The 19,451-nt window shown below is 42.3% G+C and overlaps 1 protein-coding gene across 2 annotated transcripts in view; it reads right to left on the reverse strand.

Moving 5' to 3' along the window:
• The window catches only part of LOC118299112 (ubiquitin-associated and SH3 domain-containing protein B-like), a 40,617-nt gene that overhangs the window by 5,878 nt on the left and 15,288 nt on the right, over nt 1-19,451 (reverse strand). For both annotated transcript variants that reach the window (XM_035622562.2, XM_047335462.1), the window contains exons 2-5: nt 3,834-3,887; nt 2,730-2,916; nt 1,879-2,077; nt 115-284 (exon numbers count right to left, since the gene is read on the reverse strand). In XM_035622562.2, the coding sequence (XP_035478455.2) occupies nt 115-284; nt 1,879-2,077; nt 2,730-2,916; nt 3,834-3,887 (610 nt within the window). The remainder of the gene's footprint in view (nt 1-114; nt 285-1,878; nt 2,078-2,729; nt 2,917-3,833; nt 3,888-19,451) is intronic.

Below are 19,451 nucleotides of genomic sequence, written 5' to 3' on the forward strand. Positions count from 1 at the left end.
TGCTGACGTTTAGGACAAAGTTCGACGACGACAAATAAATTTGCTCTGACGCAGTTGGTTCATAGATATCTGCGGTTCTTAGTTCATTCATTGTTGGCGCGAAACAACAGCTACCTCGTGGTTAGCGAAACGAATGTCCCGGGAGAACAAGACAGCCAACCAGTCACAGCCCAGCTTGACTTCGATGCCCTTGGCCAGTTTCTCCAGTGACGGGAGGTGGTCAGTGGGGAAGTTGTAGGCCAGAGTTACGTGGAGCTGCTTCTTGTGAGGCTCCACGTGGACTTCTGCGTGAGACAGGAGATGGAAAAAGAAAGTTACAACACATTTTCCATCAGTGTTAATATCATATGAGATTCTATACCACAGAAAACAACTATATCATAAGAAAAGTAAATAGATATGGTATGAATTTGATTGGACTTACAAATGTAAATACAAATGATTTCTCATTTTATATTTACTTATACTCTTAAAACAATTAAGCATAAAAATTAATATTTCAAAGTCAAAATGAACTATCTAACTACCACTGCAACTTGTCTGCGTTGTGAAAACCTAATGTCCCTTGTGCCCTGCCCAATCAGGATCTTGCATTTGATGGTTACCGGATAAAAACATGATCTGTGGGTCTTCTATAGTTTAGTAGAAGACAATGCCAACAGTGCTGCAACGTGGGAGGAGCTGTTTTGATGTCCTAAAGTGAAAGGCCCATTCATGTATTAACATAGACAATGTTATGTGACTCCCGGTTGGAAGATTTTTTACACTTTGATCAGCATAAAACTCTCCTGGTTCTGTCATGAAAACAAAAACATGAAGATCAATACATGCAAAATATCTGGTCCTCTGATAAAAAGTCAGCGTTCAGCAGCTACTGCACCGTTATGCTCTCAACTCTAATAAGGAATCGGGCAAACCAGCCCCAGCTTTTCTTCCCCAGACCCAGAATCTTGTCAAAAGGCTTTTAAAGCGGCAATAAGCTATTCTAAAGCAATACACGTTCTGTAAAAATCGGCGCATATTTCCTCACGGTCCGCTCACTGTCTGTGTGCGTGCCGGAAAAAAATCATTTTTTTTTGCATAGACTGTATGGTTTTTTGTCTCAGTCCTGGCACTGTAAATCGAAAACATTTACTAAAATCACAACAACAAAGAGGGAGACAAGCTTTTACCAAAATCGCTTATTGCCCCTTTAAACCTGGAGGTCTGTGTGCCACCCGACCATCCAACATGGTAAAAATGACAAATCTAAACACAACATCTGCTCTCTTTTCATTCCTCCCAGAGGAGACGCAAGGCAGCTGAAGCTGGAGAACCAGGTCGGCTGAGATCACACTGTATTCACCAATCAGGAGTTTGTTTTTGGACTCTGCACAACCGCACCAACAATATACACTGTGAGAAAGAACAGAATAAGCACCTCATAAAAAAAAAAGTAGCAGTGGAAACCAACAGCCATCAACATTTCCGCATCTGATTTCGATGACATGTTCTAATCTAGACTCTTCACCGTGAAGCAGAAATATGACAGAGCATTAGCGCTAACACCAGCGCCCCTAATCGGATTTGGCACCTAGCGGCCTGAAATACCATTTGGCAGTCAGACTCATTTCCGCCTGCGTTTCAAAAACTCTTACAGTGACGGGCCGCGTGAGCGCGTTAATAACCCGAGACAACAGTAGCGGCTCACCACAAGAAGCGAATATGATGAACTGATGCTGACATACTCTAAACACTCATAAAGTAATGATGAACGATAGCAAAGAGAGGACGGACGAAAGGGAAGACATGCAGCTAAGATCTTAAATGTGTTTCACACCCAGGGCATTGTGGGTAAAGGGTGTGTGCCCCTTATCCCTGATTGCCTGTCGTTCCTACCTGCCTTCCTTGTTGCCTCTGTGGCAAAGTCGGCTGCAAACTGCTTCAGGACGTCGGCCACCTGCTCCTCCACAAAAAGACCAATGAAGTTGGAGGATGTGTAGAGCTCCAGAGGCAGCGGGCTGGGAAAGCGACCTCGCCACTGCTGTACGGTGGCCTGGAGGGCCTCACATAGGGCTTCTACTTTGTGGTCTGCACACTGTGAACAAGACACGTGTCCCTTTTATGACATGGAATATGCAACGGCACCAGCTTCGCCCAATTTTATGGATACATTTTTGATCGAGGTGTTGTGTAAAGGAACGCAGCAATGCACAAACAAAGGTGCATCGTAAATAAATAGTTAAACTGGATGTAAACGATCCAGGAAAGATATGAGGAAATATGCAAACAACATGTTGAGGTGACTCATACTGAATGTAAACAGAACTTTGTTTGCAGGCACAATCTTTCCTAGTTGCTCACATGCTGTATATAAAGTGTTATTTTCACTTTTCATTTCTATTTCCCCTCATGGTGAGGAGATAAATCTGTTTCATAGCATCTTTGTTTTCTTTGCACAATAGAGTGATAAACACACATGTGCTGGTGTAGTCTTAATGTTATTCACATAGAATTTAATTCAGCCATCTTAGAAGAGGTTCAAAACTATAGACTTGGACTTCACTGTCAAAGTGACTATAGCAGTGCCAAATTGCCATCACATCAATGTAACAAGGCACATGTTTGATCATGCAAACAGAATTGCAAGTGATATTTCCTCCATTTCATGTTTGACCTCAGATTCTTTTAATGTCCTTTGAAAAACCCTGACTTTCACAAGAGTTCTGTTGGATTTCCTATCAACTCACCATGAAGAACTGGCAGAGAGTGATGTGGGGGAAAATGTTGTGGGCTTTGTTTTTGCCACAAGTGACCCGGCTCTGCTGCCAGAAGTGGGAGAGCTGGTTCTGAAGTGGCCCACTGGGTCGCAGGTAGAGGACGAACTCCCTGGGCAGAGGGTCGTCCAGGAACGGGTCGTCCACATGGGAAAACAGCCTAGGAGAGAAGTGGAGGTGAATGGAATATGGGAAAAGGTGTCAGGTCTGTGTATTGTGTGGTGAAGACAACGATACCCTTACTGTCTGATTAATGTTCAGTAAAAAACCTTGAAAGAAGAACTGGGCCAGCACACAGTTTTGAATGCAAACAATTTCCGCCGTACGACCAATTGACCACAGCCGGCACATTTGAGGCCTCCAGCTCCTACATAATGGGAACATCTTCTGATCTGAACCGAAATGTTTCGGAGAAGAAATGTTCCACCCTTGTTTGCTTGTTTGCTGGTAACGTTGTTTTCCCCTGCAGCAATGACAACACTGGTTCTGAATGAATAAACTTCCCTCCTGGCCTTCACTCGAGATTTTCAATCTTATTTGCTGGACAGTAATTTTGGGGATACCGTCACATACGTGCTTTGATGGAAAAAAAGAGGCTGATGAACATGTGTGCTATTGCTGAAGGGCAACTACCTACAAATTTGTCCAAATGCTGTTAGGCTTAACTAACTGTATTTCATGGAGTGCTCCAAGGTATTGGGTTTGGCCCATTTTTAATTTTCTTTTCTTAAATTATTCTCAATGTGCACTATCTGCTCAGTCAACTCAAACTTAAAACTACATAGATTTTGGTTGATTTATCGTTCTGACTTTGTCAGTGGAGTTTGGGCCCCTAATAATAATCTTGTCAATCTAGGCCTTTACCTTTTAACATACTAACATATTAATTATTGAAGGTATTGTGAGTGAGTTTGCATTTAGTCGTTTGAAAGGCTGCACAACCGGTCGTCTTTATGGATTGACTTTTAACACCCCTCGACAGCAGAGGGCAGTACAACACACACTTTCATAGGTTTGTGGTATGTGGCGTGCATGTAGATGTGCTGCTGTATACATACATTTGTTGTTTAAACTTACCAGTCACATGCTGCTTGCACACTCCGGCCCCCTGTCGATACGAGAGCTTTCAGCCTATAAAAGAGCACAACAGAGACGTCAATTTAAAAAAAAAAAGAAGAAGAAGCTAATTAAGATATCTACTGCATATTCTGAGATGTGCACAGTTTATGACCAGTGAGGGAAATGTGGCAATGCGAAACCGAGAGAAGTTACTCATTTTACATTTCTCTGTGTAAATGAGTTAAGCTGCAGAGGGAAAAACATTGGTCTCATTCTCTATGCAGTAGTTTGTATCCTCTGGACCTTTATGGCAGCGGATGGCAAATAAAAGGAGAACTGTTCTGGTTCCACACCTATGTGGAAACTCTGACTGTATAAACAGTCCGAGATGCAAGTGAGGGCTTTTAAGGGAGGAGAAGAAAACATGGAAAAGGTTTGAAGTTGTTGACTGGACAGTAATGCAACTGGAGTTATGGTAGAATGTCACTGGAAAAAGAAGACTGGTGAATTATTCAGGTCTGCTCTGGTCTGACTGAAAGAGAGGAATATCTAAATAGAAATTCAGAAACTGTTGACTCAGACAAAACAACATTACACTGTCAGATTGAATTGCGTGTCTTTAATTTCTCGATGCAGTTAGAGTTTAGAAAAATAGTACTTTTGGCGGTCGTGTTAGTAGCAACCTACATTTTCCCTCATTGGTAAAATGACGACAACATTTTTTTTGTATGCACTGGTTCATCTCAACATTTGTTTTCACATTAAACTCATTATTAATGTAGCGTATTGATAACTGCAGCTTTAATCTAATTCTATTTTCTAAACAATTCTGTCATTTTCTTATTACCTTGAAAAAGAGCTTAATAATATGATGTTATTAATTATGGTATGTTAGCTTCCAGTACCTTAAAACTGGTTTCTTCTGACTTTTTTGGGGGGACTTTGTTTTACAGTAAACAATTTGACTTATCATAGCAGGAAAAGGACAGATGTGATTATCAGTATTAACAATGGCTCCTCTTCATTTTTAGATGGTCCAGTGAACCATAATTCCAGGGATTGTACACTGAAAGCAACAATCCCTAACATTATCGGTTACACCTGGTATGCTGTACTGCTATTGAGCAATGGGATTTATTATATATCATACAGTATAATATAATTCAACATTAACACAAAACAATAGTATAATGACATGAATTGGGCATGATGATGTCGGTCTGTTGGTCGGGGGCATCTGCTATACTGACCAACGTTTTGGCCCCGCGTGACATTACTCAACTATCTGGTGCACTGCCAAAACATTTGGTACATGTTTGCAGTGTGGTAGCTCCAAAAGATAAGTCTTTGATTTATGCAACTACAGCCTTTCCTCGGGCCAACTTCTTTCTGTCCCACCAATGATACAAATCTATGCAGGTCAGGTTTCTTTTCCAGTAAAATGGAACCTGTTTTAAAGTAACACCGTGTCTTCGATCTACAATCAATTCGCTCCACTCCAACCAACTTAGTAAATTGTAAATGTGCGCGTCACACCGGGGGCTGAGAAAGACAAAATGTGAGTAAAACAGAGATGAGTGGTTACCTCCAGAGGAGGTGAGGGTTCCTCTTATGCTCAGAGCAGCAGGAAAGATGATACATAGCATGCGTGGGAAGAAATTAACATTCACACGTATAGGAAGAGTTATCATAACAAGGGGGAACCAACCACAGAGTGGTGACTCCTCTTAACCATAACAGGCGCTCTCCTTTACTCATCTGTAGGACGTGTGGTATACTGTCAGTGAGGAACCTCACCTTAATCCAGATATTTAAGTCCTGATTTCACAAAACAAAAACCAACTCACAGCAAAAATACATATCGCTGTTTTCATTTCGCCAAGGCAATATCAAAAGTTTTCATCTGCGAGGTTGTGTAACGCATTGAGACAGACAAAGGCAGGTTAAAAAGAAAGAAGCACATGAGGGCAGAGATTTATCCTTTCATATCTTCATCCGTACCACGGCAAAACCTGGAGGCTGGGCTGATAAGGAGACGGACCGGCGCATCAGATTATTCAGATAAGAGCCGCAGAATCTAATTAGCCGCCACTCAGAAGATAAGAACTTGTACATGCTAATGTGGTTTCCTCTCTAGGGAGCAAGCAGCTTCCTCAGCATGGCATCAGATGCCGTTCCTGTAGGATGGTTGGAGGTGCGCTGGCTTGGTGTGTGAGTGTGTGTGTGTGTGTGTGTTTGTGCGGATGCACACGTGTGAACTGTGTATAAACCAATGCTGACTGTATATACTAGGTTGGATCATCACATGTATTTGAAGGCTCCTGCTGATTTGCTTTGACTGAAAACATATGATTTTCTTACGTCACGACTCTAGTATTCGAAACAGAATTGGGCAAGAAGCAACGGGTGTTTTCACCAGAATTAATCCTACCAGGGTGAAAAACAGAACAGCACTGTCCCATCAATGTGAGCGTCCCTATTCTACAATTTGCAAAACTCAACTAAGATTTAAAAATGAACTTGTGTGTGATGTAAAACGTGCTGCTTGCAGTCCACAGTAAATGATTACCTACGTCCCACAGGCAGTTGTTTTCAGATAATTAAAGCCCCTTCCCCACTGGACAAAAAAATCCCTCTTCCTCTCATTAACATCTGGCGCCTTGGCACTGACATCTTCACTGTGAAAAGTACATATTGGCTCCAATTTTTGGTTCAAATGACTCCGCAGTGGTCTCGGGCATTAATCGGCTCCAGCCACGATTAGCAGTGAGCAGACAAATGGAATCGATGACAATACAACCGCCCACTACAGCGTTGCTCGGGTGTTCTTAAAACCTGATGCCCACAGGACTAGGGTAAAGGATGAGAAAAAGATCAATAGGGAAAATTGAAGATAAAAGATAAAAGATGATAAAACGCATATATCAAAGCAGGTTTTTAAAAGCGTGTACAGAGTCTGTACATCGTCTGGCAGGTTATGTCATAATCTTGGGTCTCTGACTGTTATTTCAAGGCAGAGATGTGAAGTGGTCTGCATATACAAAATGCAAATCATACAGAAAACGTAACCACCAGTGAGCTCAGTGAGCAGCAGCTCTGGCCACCGAGTCAGCTTGCTGGTAGCGGCTGCTTGTTTTTTTTTTAAAAAGCTGCTGTGTCCCGTAGGTGTAGACCTACATACCACTGCATATGTGTGAGAAAATCTGAGTGAAGGAAGAGAGAACGAGTGGTAGCTCAATGAAGCTCTTTAAGGAAAGACCTAGAACCACGTCTACACACACACACACACACACACACACACACACACGCACACACGCACACACGCACACACACACACACACACACTGGGCTTTCACAACCATGGCGGGACTGTAAAGAAGTGGGTCCTGTGCCACTCATTGGAGATACTCACTAATATGTATTTCCACTTTGTGTATACAGGAAATTTGAAATACACCCAGCCACACATGCAGTCCATACTTCCTGAAAGGTGGCAGAGTATGTGTGATTCCTCATGAATATTATTAGTATGTAGATTCCACGCATCATAAGAGGAACATCGACGAATAGGACCTCCGAAATATCACAACCGCAGCTCCGTCTTTATTAGTCCGTCACAACATGGAGCACAGTTACTACTGACTTACTGACCCGTTGCTTATGTGTCAAGACGAATGCAGAGCTCAGAGGAAAAAGAACAGATGGAAAAAGTTACTTGTAACTTGCTCACCACTCACAGTGGCATTTTCATGTGTCTGATTTCTACAACGACTCGTTCAAGACAGGCCTGTCACGCTTGGCACTTTGTCACATCGCCGATTGATGTGCACGTGGCTGTAGTCGTAGCAATAATCCGCAGTTCAAGCATTTGGGGCGTGAAGTGTAAGGAATGGATTAAAGAGGGTGTTTGCAAACGTTACCATGTCCAGTAGCAACCAAATCCAGCATTACTTTCATGCCAATTCCCCCCCTTCATAAAAAAGCGCCCCATCCACAAGACGAATGTCCACTGTGGCCACGGGCCATTTCCCCCGTGTGAGGAAGCTGATCCACCACTAAATCAGAGATTGCGCGGGCCTCTGTCCTGTTCTATTGTGTTTGAGGAAGTCTACACCCTCTGGCAAACTCATGAAACAGTTAGAAATCCTAAAAAATGAATCATAAATCTATTTTATCTAGGCTGTCATTTCCATTCCTTGCAACCATTAGTTCTAGCCTTTTTGCACGGCCACCTTATGTTCGGCAACCACCTGTAATTGTAGAACTGCATATGTGCTGTTGGACTGGAAATCTTGACAGGCATGGCAGCAGTGACTTAGGGGTCGAGGGTCAAACGATCAGCACTGACTCAGTCCATAGGTAAAGCTGAACGGTTTCATGAGGTACAGTTATGTTAAAAGAAAAAGCCTCTGGCACACATGAAATCAAACTTTTTTTCTGCTCTGGTTGGACGGAAAACAAACACAGCAATGAGCAGTTGCACCTGTGACAAACGATCACACAATTTAGAGGTTCAGGTCCTCTTTGTTAGTGTATAATCTCATAGCGATACAAAGTATGACATTGAGAATCCCTCAACACGAACATGGAGGTGTGAGAAATATGGCGGAGGTTGATATCCCGCAGGCTGTCGAAGGGAAATCACACCATGATCGAAGAATATCAATCAAGCTCTAAAGGAATAATACGCTGACAATTGTCAATCCGAGGTTGAGGGTTTATTGGCTTTTTCCAAATTACAAAAAGGTCGTAAGCAGAAAGTAGCAATTCTTTTTGCACGACAGGCTGTATTTACAGCATGGTTCGAAGAAAATGTGTACAACCATCAAGGCATCTTCACAAACAAGACTCCAATGGCGAGTCCTTCAGTTCATGACTCATCAAGGCAGAACCCGATTCCACGTGTACAAAAACACAGAGGATTCTCAGGACTTTTGGACCAACGCTCCATGGATTGTGTCTGGCACCATAGCCCGCCCTGTTATGTCTGCTGAAGGGCAAACAAGTGTTATGGAGGCAGCGCCGCACCAAGGCCTGTATGACTTTCAATCACGGCGCGAGAGAATCCTGATGAGTCATGTGTGGCCTTGGGTTCACAGTCCCTGCAGCAACTTAGGGTCACGAGACAAGAGTCAATCCACAACAGACCAGAGACTCTACATCAGTGTAGCCGGGGAACAGGAAATGTGCAGTGTTTTAATCGAAAAAGAAATGTTGCATTACCGCAGCACACAGGGACGTGTGCTAATAACTCGCCTCAATAAATAGATCATCTAAGATTCTCTTCACCCCTGGTGTCTCTTTGCAAGGGTTGATCTGGTTGCAGTTTTGGTACGTGTTAAGGTAGAAATTACTTGACTCGGGTTGAGGTTTTAGGATTCATTTCTTTCGGATTTTAAGACTTGACTTCGATTCAGCTTGATGTTGTTCACGAAAGCCAAATCTTTGCGCTGTAACTGAATGACATGTGGGCAACATGTTTAACTTCAAGTCCTCTGCTCTGAGTTATTTTAGTTCCTGTGGTGTTGCATATGGGATCCTATAAATATGCTGCATACATATAGTACATCCATTCTGCATGAATTACAATAACTATAACTGCGGAGAGATAGAAATACCTCAACTACACTTGAATTACTATTTATTTGTTTTAACTCAACATCAGACGCGCCCCTCCTTGATTCATCACAGGAAGACAAACGCGAGGAATACAAACCCTGCAACCTGGGAATTGGGATTCCTCGGGGCAACTACTGTGTCCTTTAGCTTTCTAGAGGGCTTTTTGTTTCGTAAGGCAAACCCTAAGCTGAGTCAGACATGTCAATTAGAGGCTAGCGGGGACTCACGGAAGATCCCGTGTGAACACCACAAGGAGCCTTTTTGGGAGCGAGCCAGTTTCAGTCGGACTCATGAAAGAAATCAAGCCTAAGCCGTTCAGACGGACGACGGCGGAGCGGCCGGGCCTGAGGTCTGTTGATCAAAGTAGGGCGTGATCGGTGGAACACAGAGCTTCCTCGCTCAAGCCCCAAAGGCCGGCTCCCCGACACTGTGCTCAGCTCAACGCTGAGGAGCGGGAGTCGGCGCCAGCCAAAAAAAATCAAACTGTCAGAGGGAACGTCCTCGGGAACCGCGACTCCTTCATCGGATTTACATCAGGGGGATAACTTGGAAGAGCCGTCAGATTTTAATCATACGACTTAGACAAGCCACGAGTGGGAGTGGCAGTGAGCGTCTTCTCCTTGCTACAGTTTGAGTTGGTTCTGCCTCCCAAACATAACAGTAGCTCCACAGTAAGGCCACAAATTATGGACTAGAAAAATGACAGACCGGCTACAGCGACGAAGGTAGCTTTGATGCTTACTGCAACGGCTCACTGCGAGGAACGGCACCGTAGTCTCTAGGCTTTTCGACAAAGTGGACCAACACCAAGACTGACACTGGATTGGAACTCTCGCTGACCAATAATTTGGGGCACACACTTTTTGTATCTACATTACGATTTCTACGAACCGGAATTCTTGTGTGAGCATGACGGACTCTCAAAGATACGGTGGCCCCGAAGCGCAAATCACAACGGGTGAATAGGAAAACAAATCACAAAACACAACGGCAAAACAGAAGCCACAGCGGCAAATCACAAAAAAACACAACAGCAAATCATGGTTTTTGTTTTTGCAGTTTCTGTTTTGTCGTAGTGTTTTCCATTTTTGTCGTTGCGATTTGCACTTCAGGGCCACCGTACAAACAGTATAGAAAAAGCTTTGATTTCTAAATGTCAGGAACACAGTGCTATAAAAGGATGTATTTATTGTATTTATATATTATACACACACACAGATAAATTATTCTGTATTGAATATGCATTTTTTGGCCCAATGTCAACTGCTTGAATTAGCGTTTAAAATGCTATAACTTAAATATCAACCACGTCCTATTGATTGAATACCTCCCAAAAAGACGCAGTAATGAAAGTGCATCACATCCATCATCTTGCATTGCACTGACGGGCCAATATCAGCACGGCTGCATCAATTCATCAGTTGTCATAGCGATTGATAAAGTCGACATTATTTCAGAACCCCTTTTTTATAATTGATGAATCGTGCAGATTAAGTTCTAAATGTGAAGGGCATTTTTCACTGTGCTGCACTAAAATGTCAAGCTTAATCGATCAACCAACCAAAAATATTTGGTAGATTCATCAACAGTGAAAATACTGGATGGAACCATGATATTTGAGGACACCACCAGCCGTATGTACCGCATGCGTCGAACGAGGCTCGTCACCGCTCCCCGTGTCCCATACGATAGAACAACATCACAGCTGTTTCCCTGCCTCTTAACCTCTTCACCTGTGTGTATGGAGAACAGCGTGGGTTGAGAGCCGACTGAATAGAAGGCCTTTGTAGGAAAATGTCCCTTGATGATGATTTTCCCCATTACTGATGAAATAAAGATGAGAAAAAAAAATTCTAACCAAGTACAGGCAGTGGGAGCCCCCCCCCCCCCCCCCCCCCCCGCCCCCCCACACTTCCACGTCTCACATTTAAAATAATAAGGAGAGCGGAGGTTGTTTGCCCTGAAGCCGCTCACTCATCAAACTCATCTTAGGGATCACGCACACGTCACAATCATTTTCAGGCCGACAAAATACTTCTGCTATATCTTAAGCCACAATGTGTATCGCGGTCACGTGACCTGAAGCAGCTCTGGATATTTTTGCCACCCGGGTGACGCATACACATGCGGGGTCACTTTGCCATCTTAAAGACATTTTGGTGTGAGAAAAACCACACTTGCTCTCACCCACAGAGATGTGAAAGCAAGTTTCCCAACCGTACCGAGAGATCCTGTGTGAACAGCAGACAGGAAGAGAAACAGACGAGGCAGCGATCAACACGCCCACGCAACAACGGCACTGCGCAGGCCTATACATCACGCAGCAGCAGCAGCACATAATGATGCTTAACTTTGTAGCGTAAACTAAGTACAACACAGCGCCGCCTAGAACGCAGCAGGTAATCACAATAAGCAGCGTACATAAGAGACATTCATGTGAAGAATGACTTGAACTTGAGACCGTAAGCCTCAGGAAGTGGGGACAGAGGTTAGAACGTCTACTGTACATGTTCTGCAGGTTCTCAGAAAATAAAAAGACGTTTCTCTGAATATTATCAGTATGAAATCTAATCATAATTATACATGACACAGGTTTGCTATGTAACATTATCAACAGAACGTGTGTACAAATATTTTGAGCCTACTGTAACTCCACTGTATATATGCTACCTACATTTTTGAACAAAATACCCAGGAGCACTGTTAGCTCTCGTCTTTGTGAAGCTGTGGTTTAAAGACAATGAAATGTAATTAGCATCTGTGGGTAATGCAACAAGTCAGATGCAAAATGCTAATTGTGATGGACGGATGGACAAATTGGTCTATACAAGCAAAGGTGAGAGCAAGAAAATATTCTCGGCATCCATTAAAGACTTAACATTCTATTCACTCTCCACAGTGCATATTCATTTCTTCCTATTTTTATATTAAAATCCCTCTCCAACATCTAAGCTTAAGCTTAGACACAAATCTGGGAGGAACTGGAGATGAATCTTTTATATTTTTTATTTATTTAAATAAACTCTATTTTCTTCTTTTTTCAGAGAGTTTTCTACACTTTAAAGGCCTGTTTGTGAAAGGGCCAAGTTTGTTTTAGAAGTCAAAAAGAAACATCGCAAATGAGATGATTATTGAGTTGCAAAACAAGAAAAACAAATATGTGAACTAACGAATGTCACCTTTTTAGTAAATCTATGATTTCTTGTCTGCTCAAGAAGAACCAAAGAAAATTAATAAAACCATCTGCACTATATAGAATCATATAGCATCAAATCATTTGCGTTGCACGGAGTTGAATCAAATTGTGTGGAATCACAAAGCATTGAAGCGTGAGACTGACTTTTTTCTTTTTTACCATAGCAGTTTGTATAAATGGATAATTAGAAACTGATAATAAATGGTTGATGGGAAACTTAATTATTTGATCAAATGGGAGGTTGCCATTACACCATTGTATCTTAAAATGCCAACTTGCTATTTTAAGGTTGGAATTCATGTAAATATCACCTTTAACATTTAAATAGCTGAAATGTTTAATCCACTGCTGTATTTTTATTTCCATTGCCTTTTAAATCATACGTAGATGTCTTGCATCGATTACTCAACGGTGCTTTGTTGCTCTCATGGAGTAACGTGACTCACTGTTTGATGAGAAAACGAGCCTGTTCCAATAAACACAAGAAAACCTGAAGTCATTTATTTTCCACACTAACCCCCGGCTTGTTCAAAAGTCACCCCAAGAAAAAACGGTGACTGCCCTTTTTGTGACTCAGAGATGTGTCATAAAGGGATTAGGAATCAAATATCCATAATCAAAAAAAATGAATTGATTGTACTGTAGATAAATTGTCTGACTACAAAACAGCTTCCTACAGGAACTTATGAACAACATCCTGAAGATTACATGAAATGACAAAATTTCTGAGCGTTACTGATGGGGATTGTGTTGCACTATGGGTAATACAGGTGCTTGGAATAAGAACATGTTGAAAACAAAAGATTATATATCTGTTTGTGTCGCATGCATTAAAAAAAACAACAACAAACAAACTGTCAACCCATATTATATGGGGTAACTCTGTAATGTAAAATACCAGTCCATTCATATGGGCTTAATGAAGCAGATATTTCAATATTTGTTGGAGAATGCTAATTAGTGACTTTCATAACATTTTTCAAAAAAATATTGAAATGGCCATACAATAATAAACATGTGCAATTTTCTCTTGTCAGAGTAGAAATCCATAAGACAGCCTTCAGATCATCTGTTTGTGCATATTCACACATACGATTGTGTAATCTGACAAAATGATCCAAAATTACAATCTTAAATTGATTGTAATGAATTGCAAATTTTACCAAATCTACTGTAAGTTCGGTACGATAGGATCCTCGCACATAGCAGCATAGCTACTCGCTGTAAACAATTTTGTTCATATATTGTTAATATGCTCATCCATTTACTGGAGTATCATTAAAAACAAAAGATAGTTAATGTCTCCGTATCTCCATATTCTAGCATGTTGAATGACAGTGCTGACAAAGTACACGTAGCCATTATGCACTGCACAGAGAAAAAAATATCAGGCAGTTGTGCGACCATACAATGCAGCAGGTTGATGCAATTAAATTATGGTTTGGGCCCCAGTGCAGCTTGAGCCTGTAACACTTCTATAGCAGGTGTTAAACATGAGTTCACGTCCACATGAGCATGTCGACACTGTGACAGTCTGTTTCAAGGCTGCACATTTTATGTATGTAAGTATTGTGGCATGAAGTTGAAATTTAATCTCTGTGTCTGATACTGTGTGTGACATTCTTTATCTGGAAAAGGAGGACGAGCTAAACTGCTCTGTTAAATGAATTTTTTTCTGGCCGTCAGAGCCAGTTGTCTTTGACAGTGACGACGGCGGCTAATTTGGGTTCCTCAGTCTGACAACTGCTCGGCACTGTTTGGTTTTCGCCTGCTCACACGGATGAATGTGACACTGCCACACCAACTGCCCTGACACCAGCTGACACTCTGCGCTCATACTGGCCCTTTCATTACAAGCGAGAGCAAGTCACTTGGGTCCCCGGATGGATACAATGCAGTGTGATTCATCAGCGGCCCCGAACCCAAACCCTATGCTCTGCAAAATGAGATCAGATTAAACACATGCGTGTATTTAACTGCGATAATTGAACTCTGTTGGTCTCATGCTGTTTATCAGCTGTCCAGAATGGTCACAGACGATAAACTGGCCCACCCATGTTCAAGGAAACACACACGCACGCGCACGCACGCACACACACACACACACACACACACACACACACACACACACACACACACACACACACACACACACACACACACACACACACACACACACACACACACACACACACACACACACACACACACACACACACACACACACACACACACACACACACACACACACACACGGGAAGCCTCGTTCAGCTGAGCAATTCTGTCACTGTGGGAAATCCCATGGCTCTTTGTCCTCTGACTGCATGCATCCTCACACTTCCTGTTTACAAATCTGACAACACACACACATTTGCAAGGAGGCACTCATGCAAAAGGATCACACACACACACACACACGAACAGAAACAGACTCATGAGGCAGGTCACCACAGAGGTATAATCACAGGGTTCTGTTCCTCCGTCTCATAGTTTCACACGGTGGTCTAGCACAGTGGTCCCTAAACGCTCTGGCCTTAACGCAGAGCAAGGCTGCATGTGTTTCCTCCCCTCAGATTCTCTCATTTGATTCATCTTCATAGGTACACTGTTCAGTTCCCTTATTTCACAAGAGCAAAACACAATGGACTAATATTTACGATAACATCCTTACATTTAAAATTCCAGAGGACTTTCTAAGTTTTGCTGTCGGTTGTATAGAAATGAGAAACCTATAACCGTTGTGACATTATACTTTTCACAACCTGGCAACCCAAAGGTTGTTCTTATCAACGGCTTCTATGTGAACATCAAACGTAAAATGTAAATGACAGACGCCATCAGATACAACTTGTAAAACCCCTCATGAATAAATAAACGGTGCCTGGTTAATAGAAAGTGATAACAAATTGACTTCAGAATGACCTCGCTGTTGTCCGCCCCTGCCAACGAGTCGAGTTGCAGGAAATATTGTCACAGTGAAATCTGTGGCCTAAAATTGTGTTTTGTGAGGTCACAGTGATCTTTGAGAACCAGATTATAATCGGTCAGGCAAATACGAAGAAATGTTGTCAAGCCAACCGCGAGATATCACATTCACTCGGCCAGAAACATGTTTGGTGAGATCCCTGAGACCTCAACCTCTGACCACCAAATTTCAGTTCGTCCTTGAGTGCAAGTGAACGTTTGTGCCGGACGCAGTGAAATTCCGGTTTCCGACATTTTCCGTTCACAAGATAGGAGGTCACTGTGACCCTGCATCTTTGACCTTCTTCACCAAAATCTAGTCAGCTCAAAGTGAACATTTGTGCAGGATCTGAAGAAATTCAGTCGAGGTGTTACTGAGATATTGCGTCATGAGAAAGGTGCAGGCGAACGCACAACCCGAAAACATAATGCCTCGGGGCCTCGGAGGCATCCAAATCTTACACTGACTGATCGTGTCATCCAGCCTGGTTACGACGACAACAACGAGCATAAACGATTCTTGTTAAAGTGAATATCTAGTGTTGTCACGAGTGAATTTCAATACATTCACAGTGAGCTACTGTGCGAGTAATAACTTTCTGTTACCTGAATTTAATCTGGCAATTTTGTTCTGATGATATGAAAATACAAACGTGCAGAAATGTTTTGAAAAAGGGCGCCAGCACTTACTGTATAATTTAACATATACTTGGTATATGGTGTTTTTAACATGCGTTTATTTATATGACAGACATAGAGCAGGTCAGGCAGAAAGGTAAACTATAGGCCCTACTCTAAATATAATTAAGAGTTTGTCATTCACCACACGATGTCCCTGCGTTTAGCCCGACATGAGGCGGTGTCAGAAAGTGTCCTCTGCTCTGTCCCATGTTCGTTACTGAGGGGGGTGGACGGGTTGTCTTAGGGCTGCTCTGGTTGTGTTGGCAGATCCAGCGTGCGTTTGTTTTTGTCAGAGACTTTGTTTCTATACTGAGCCAGCATTGTGCTGTGCGTGGCAGATGGGGATTCAAACTTCCGTCCTCACAATAATAGAACTGATAATCTTTTTTCCTGCTTTACTGTACATTGTTCCAGGGAGTCTCCAGTTGCCACACACACACACACACACACACACACACACACACACACACACACACACACACACACACACACACACACGCACACACACGCACACACACGCACACACACACACACACACACACACACTACACTACACTTAAGCTCAAACTGGTTTATTGACTGCTGCACAAATCCCCACTCAGATATTTTTGGGGGATTTAAGCTGCTGATAGCCATGACAATTTTGAATATGAATCGTCTTCTTCTTCTTCAGAATGTAGTTTTTTTTCTCCTTGACAGAATTTCGAGACGTTACATGGAAACACACTCAATGCATAACGCATTAGGAATAGATGAAATTATGGACGCGTTCAGATTCCTGCACGGATGATCGCGTTGTGCGTGCTGGAATGTTTCACACTTTACATAATCAAAACATTTTCTTACAAACTACACAGCATATACACATCACAATTGAACCGCGACACAATATAACATTCTTAGCAGAGATCAAACGTGACGAGAGCATTATACGGATTTTGATCGAGCTAATGAGGAGTTAAGCTCTGGCTTTGCGGTGAAATGACTTGCGCTCGTGGGCCAGCTCAGCCTCCAGGACACGTCTGAGGAGCTGAAACTCTAATCTGCTCGGCAGTGAGAGGAGGACATTTAGCCTGTGTGCTGTTAATGGTGGAAGGGGGACTCTGGGTTTAGAGGCTTTTGTTGGCGTCTTCGGGGAAACAATAAGCACCACTTTCCACAACTCATTTCTGAGCGGTTTGTCCTCCCAGCACCTTACACCAATTTGGTCCTTGCTGAAGAAAGACGACGGACGCCACACTCACACACACAAACATTCACTCTCTTATTTGCTGCAAACAGTGGCCAGCAGTGTCGAGATTAAATGACGATGTCAGTTTCGCTGCCCCGATAATCAAATGCAATAAACTAAGAGGAGCTGAAAAGCTGTGTGCCAGTTTCACAGTTGGGGCGACCGTTCTCTTGTGGCTCCTCATTGTGCGTGAAGCCCTTTTCAAATTAAAAGCAGCATTACACTGCGATCTCAGCTAACCCACTCATGGGTTGAAGGGCAGAAGTAAGTTCACACGCTGAAGGTTAACTGGCTCAGGGATTCATACGCTGAGCAATAACCGATTGAACAGGTTGTGGTTGTGTGACGGAACACGCGACACAGTTCACACAACTCTGCTCCAGCGCTTAAGAGCTCACGAGCAGCTCACGAAGAAAATGGATAAAGACAAGACTCGGGGTGCATCATATAATTAATGTGCACACTTAAAGACAAGCTCATTCTTCTGAGACCACCAGGGACAAGAGTGGAGAATGCACTTTACTGTTTACTCACCAATGAACCAGTTAAATGCTGGCCCTTTATCACACCTTGATACGTGTGTTCGTGGGTTGCAGCGGCATCCCAGTTTCAAGGTATACCGTATGCCATGCTATGAAAATTGATGAATCACACCCTGCACATTTGCATATTACTAGTATTAAAAAAATGCAAACAAATGGACCACACACAACACACACACACACACACACAAAGAAAATGACAGGGGCACAAAAGTGATCATCTCTATCTCCCTAAAAAGAAACTGAATGAACCCAAATTTGAACATGGATGCAAAGTGGCTGCAAGAAGGGGGAGTGAAGGATCTTGGAGAACACCATCCTTCTGCGAAGACGTATAAAGATGTATAATGTTTCTAACTTTAATCCCTGACAAATAGACACATGCCAGCAATTAAACGGCGAGGATAAAATGCGCTATCGAAATTATTTTCCACACCACAGATTCTGGTCATTGTACATCTCTCATTGGAACCTCTGACTTACAGACACACCGACCCCATAAAAAAAAAATACAAACTTTCCTAGCTCCTCAGGCTGACATGTGTCTCTCTCACACTCTCTCACACACACACACACACACACACACACACACACAGCTGTTTCGACAACTATTTCAATGATGGTTCAGAGCACTCGTGACATAATTTCTCACTATTTTCGAGGTTTTTACTAAAACCCCAAAATGGAGAAAAACTATCAACAGATTAATTTGTTGTGAAAATAATTATGATTTGCAGTCTCATTAAAAAAAACCTCATCGCACCTCATCCAACTACAGCAGTAGTAGCCTTGATGATTTGAATACTAAAAATATATCTTTATTATAATATTTACACATCTAATTTTAATTTAACATTTAAAATGCAGTAAATTTTACTTGTAAGATAATAACTTTTACAGTGTGGAATTAGGACTTTGGTAAAGAAAGTGACTACTTTCTTCTCCATCACATACACGCAGACATTGTCAAATGTTTCGGTTTTCATACCTGGAAAAATCTCATACTGTTGCAACCCTGGTTAATACTCACTGAAAGCTGCCGTGCATTAAAACTTTGCCAATTCAAAATTAAGTGCAGTAATTATGAAACAGGAAGACTGTGGCAAATTGGGGAACTAATGTGTTTTTCAGTTCCATCCTCCAGATATGATTTCGGTGAAAATGGATTTGTGTGTAAACAAACCAACAGTTGTTCATGCATGGTACATTAAGAGTGTCTGGCGTGTTCATTCATCTACATTTTACAGTCCAAACCATCTAAACACGTTTACTTACACGTCACCGCACATCAGTAAAACATATTCCTAGGAACTGGAGCGCTACAAAACACAATTGTTCTCAACCCACGCAGCATATGGAAGCTCATGTGCGAAGGCTCTGACATGCTACATGTGCTGAATTAG

This window comes from Scophthalmus maximus, chromosome 11 (assembly GCF_022379125.1).
Source record: "Scophthalmus maximus strain ysfricsl-2021 chromosome 11, ASM2237912v1, whole genome shotgun sequence".
Taxonomy (NCBI): Eukaryota; Metazoa; Chordata; class Actinopteri; order Pleuronectiformes; family Scophthalmidae; genus Scophthalmus; species Scophthalmus maximus.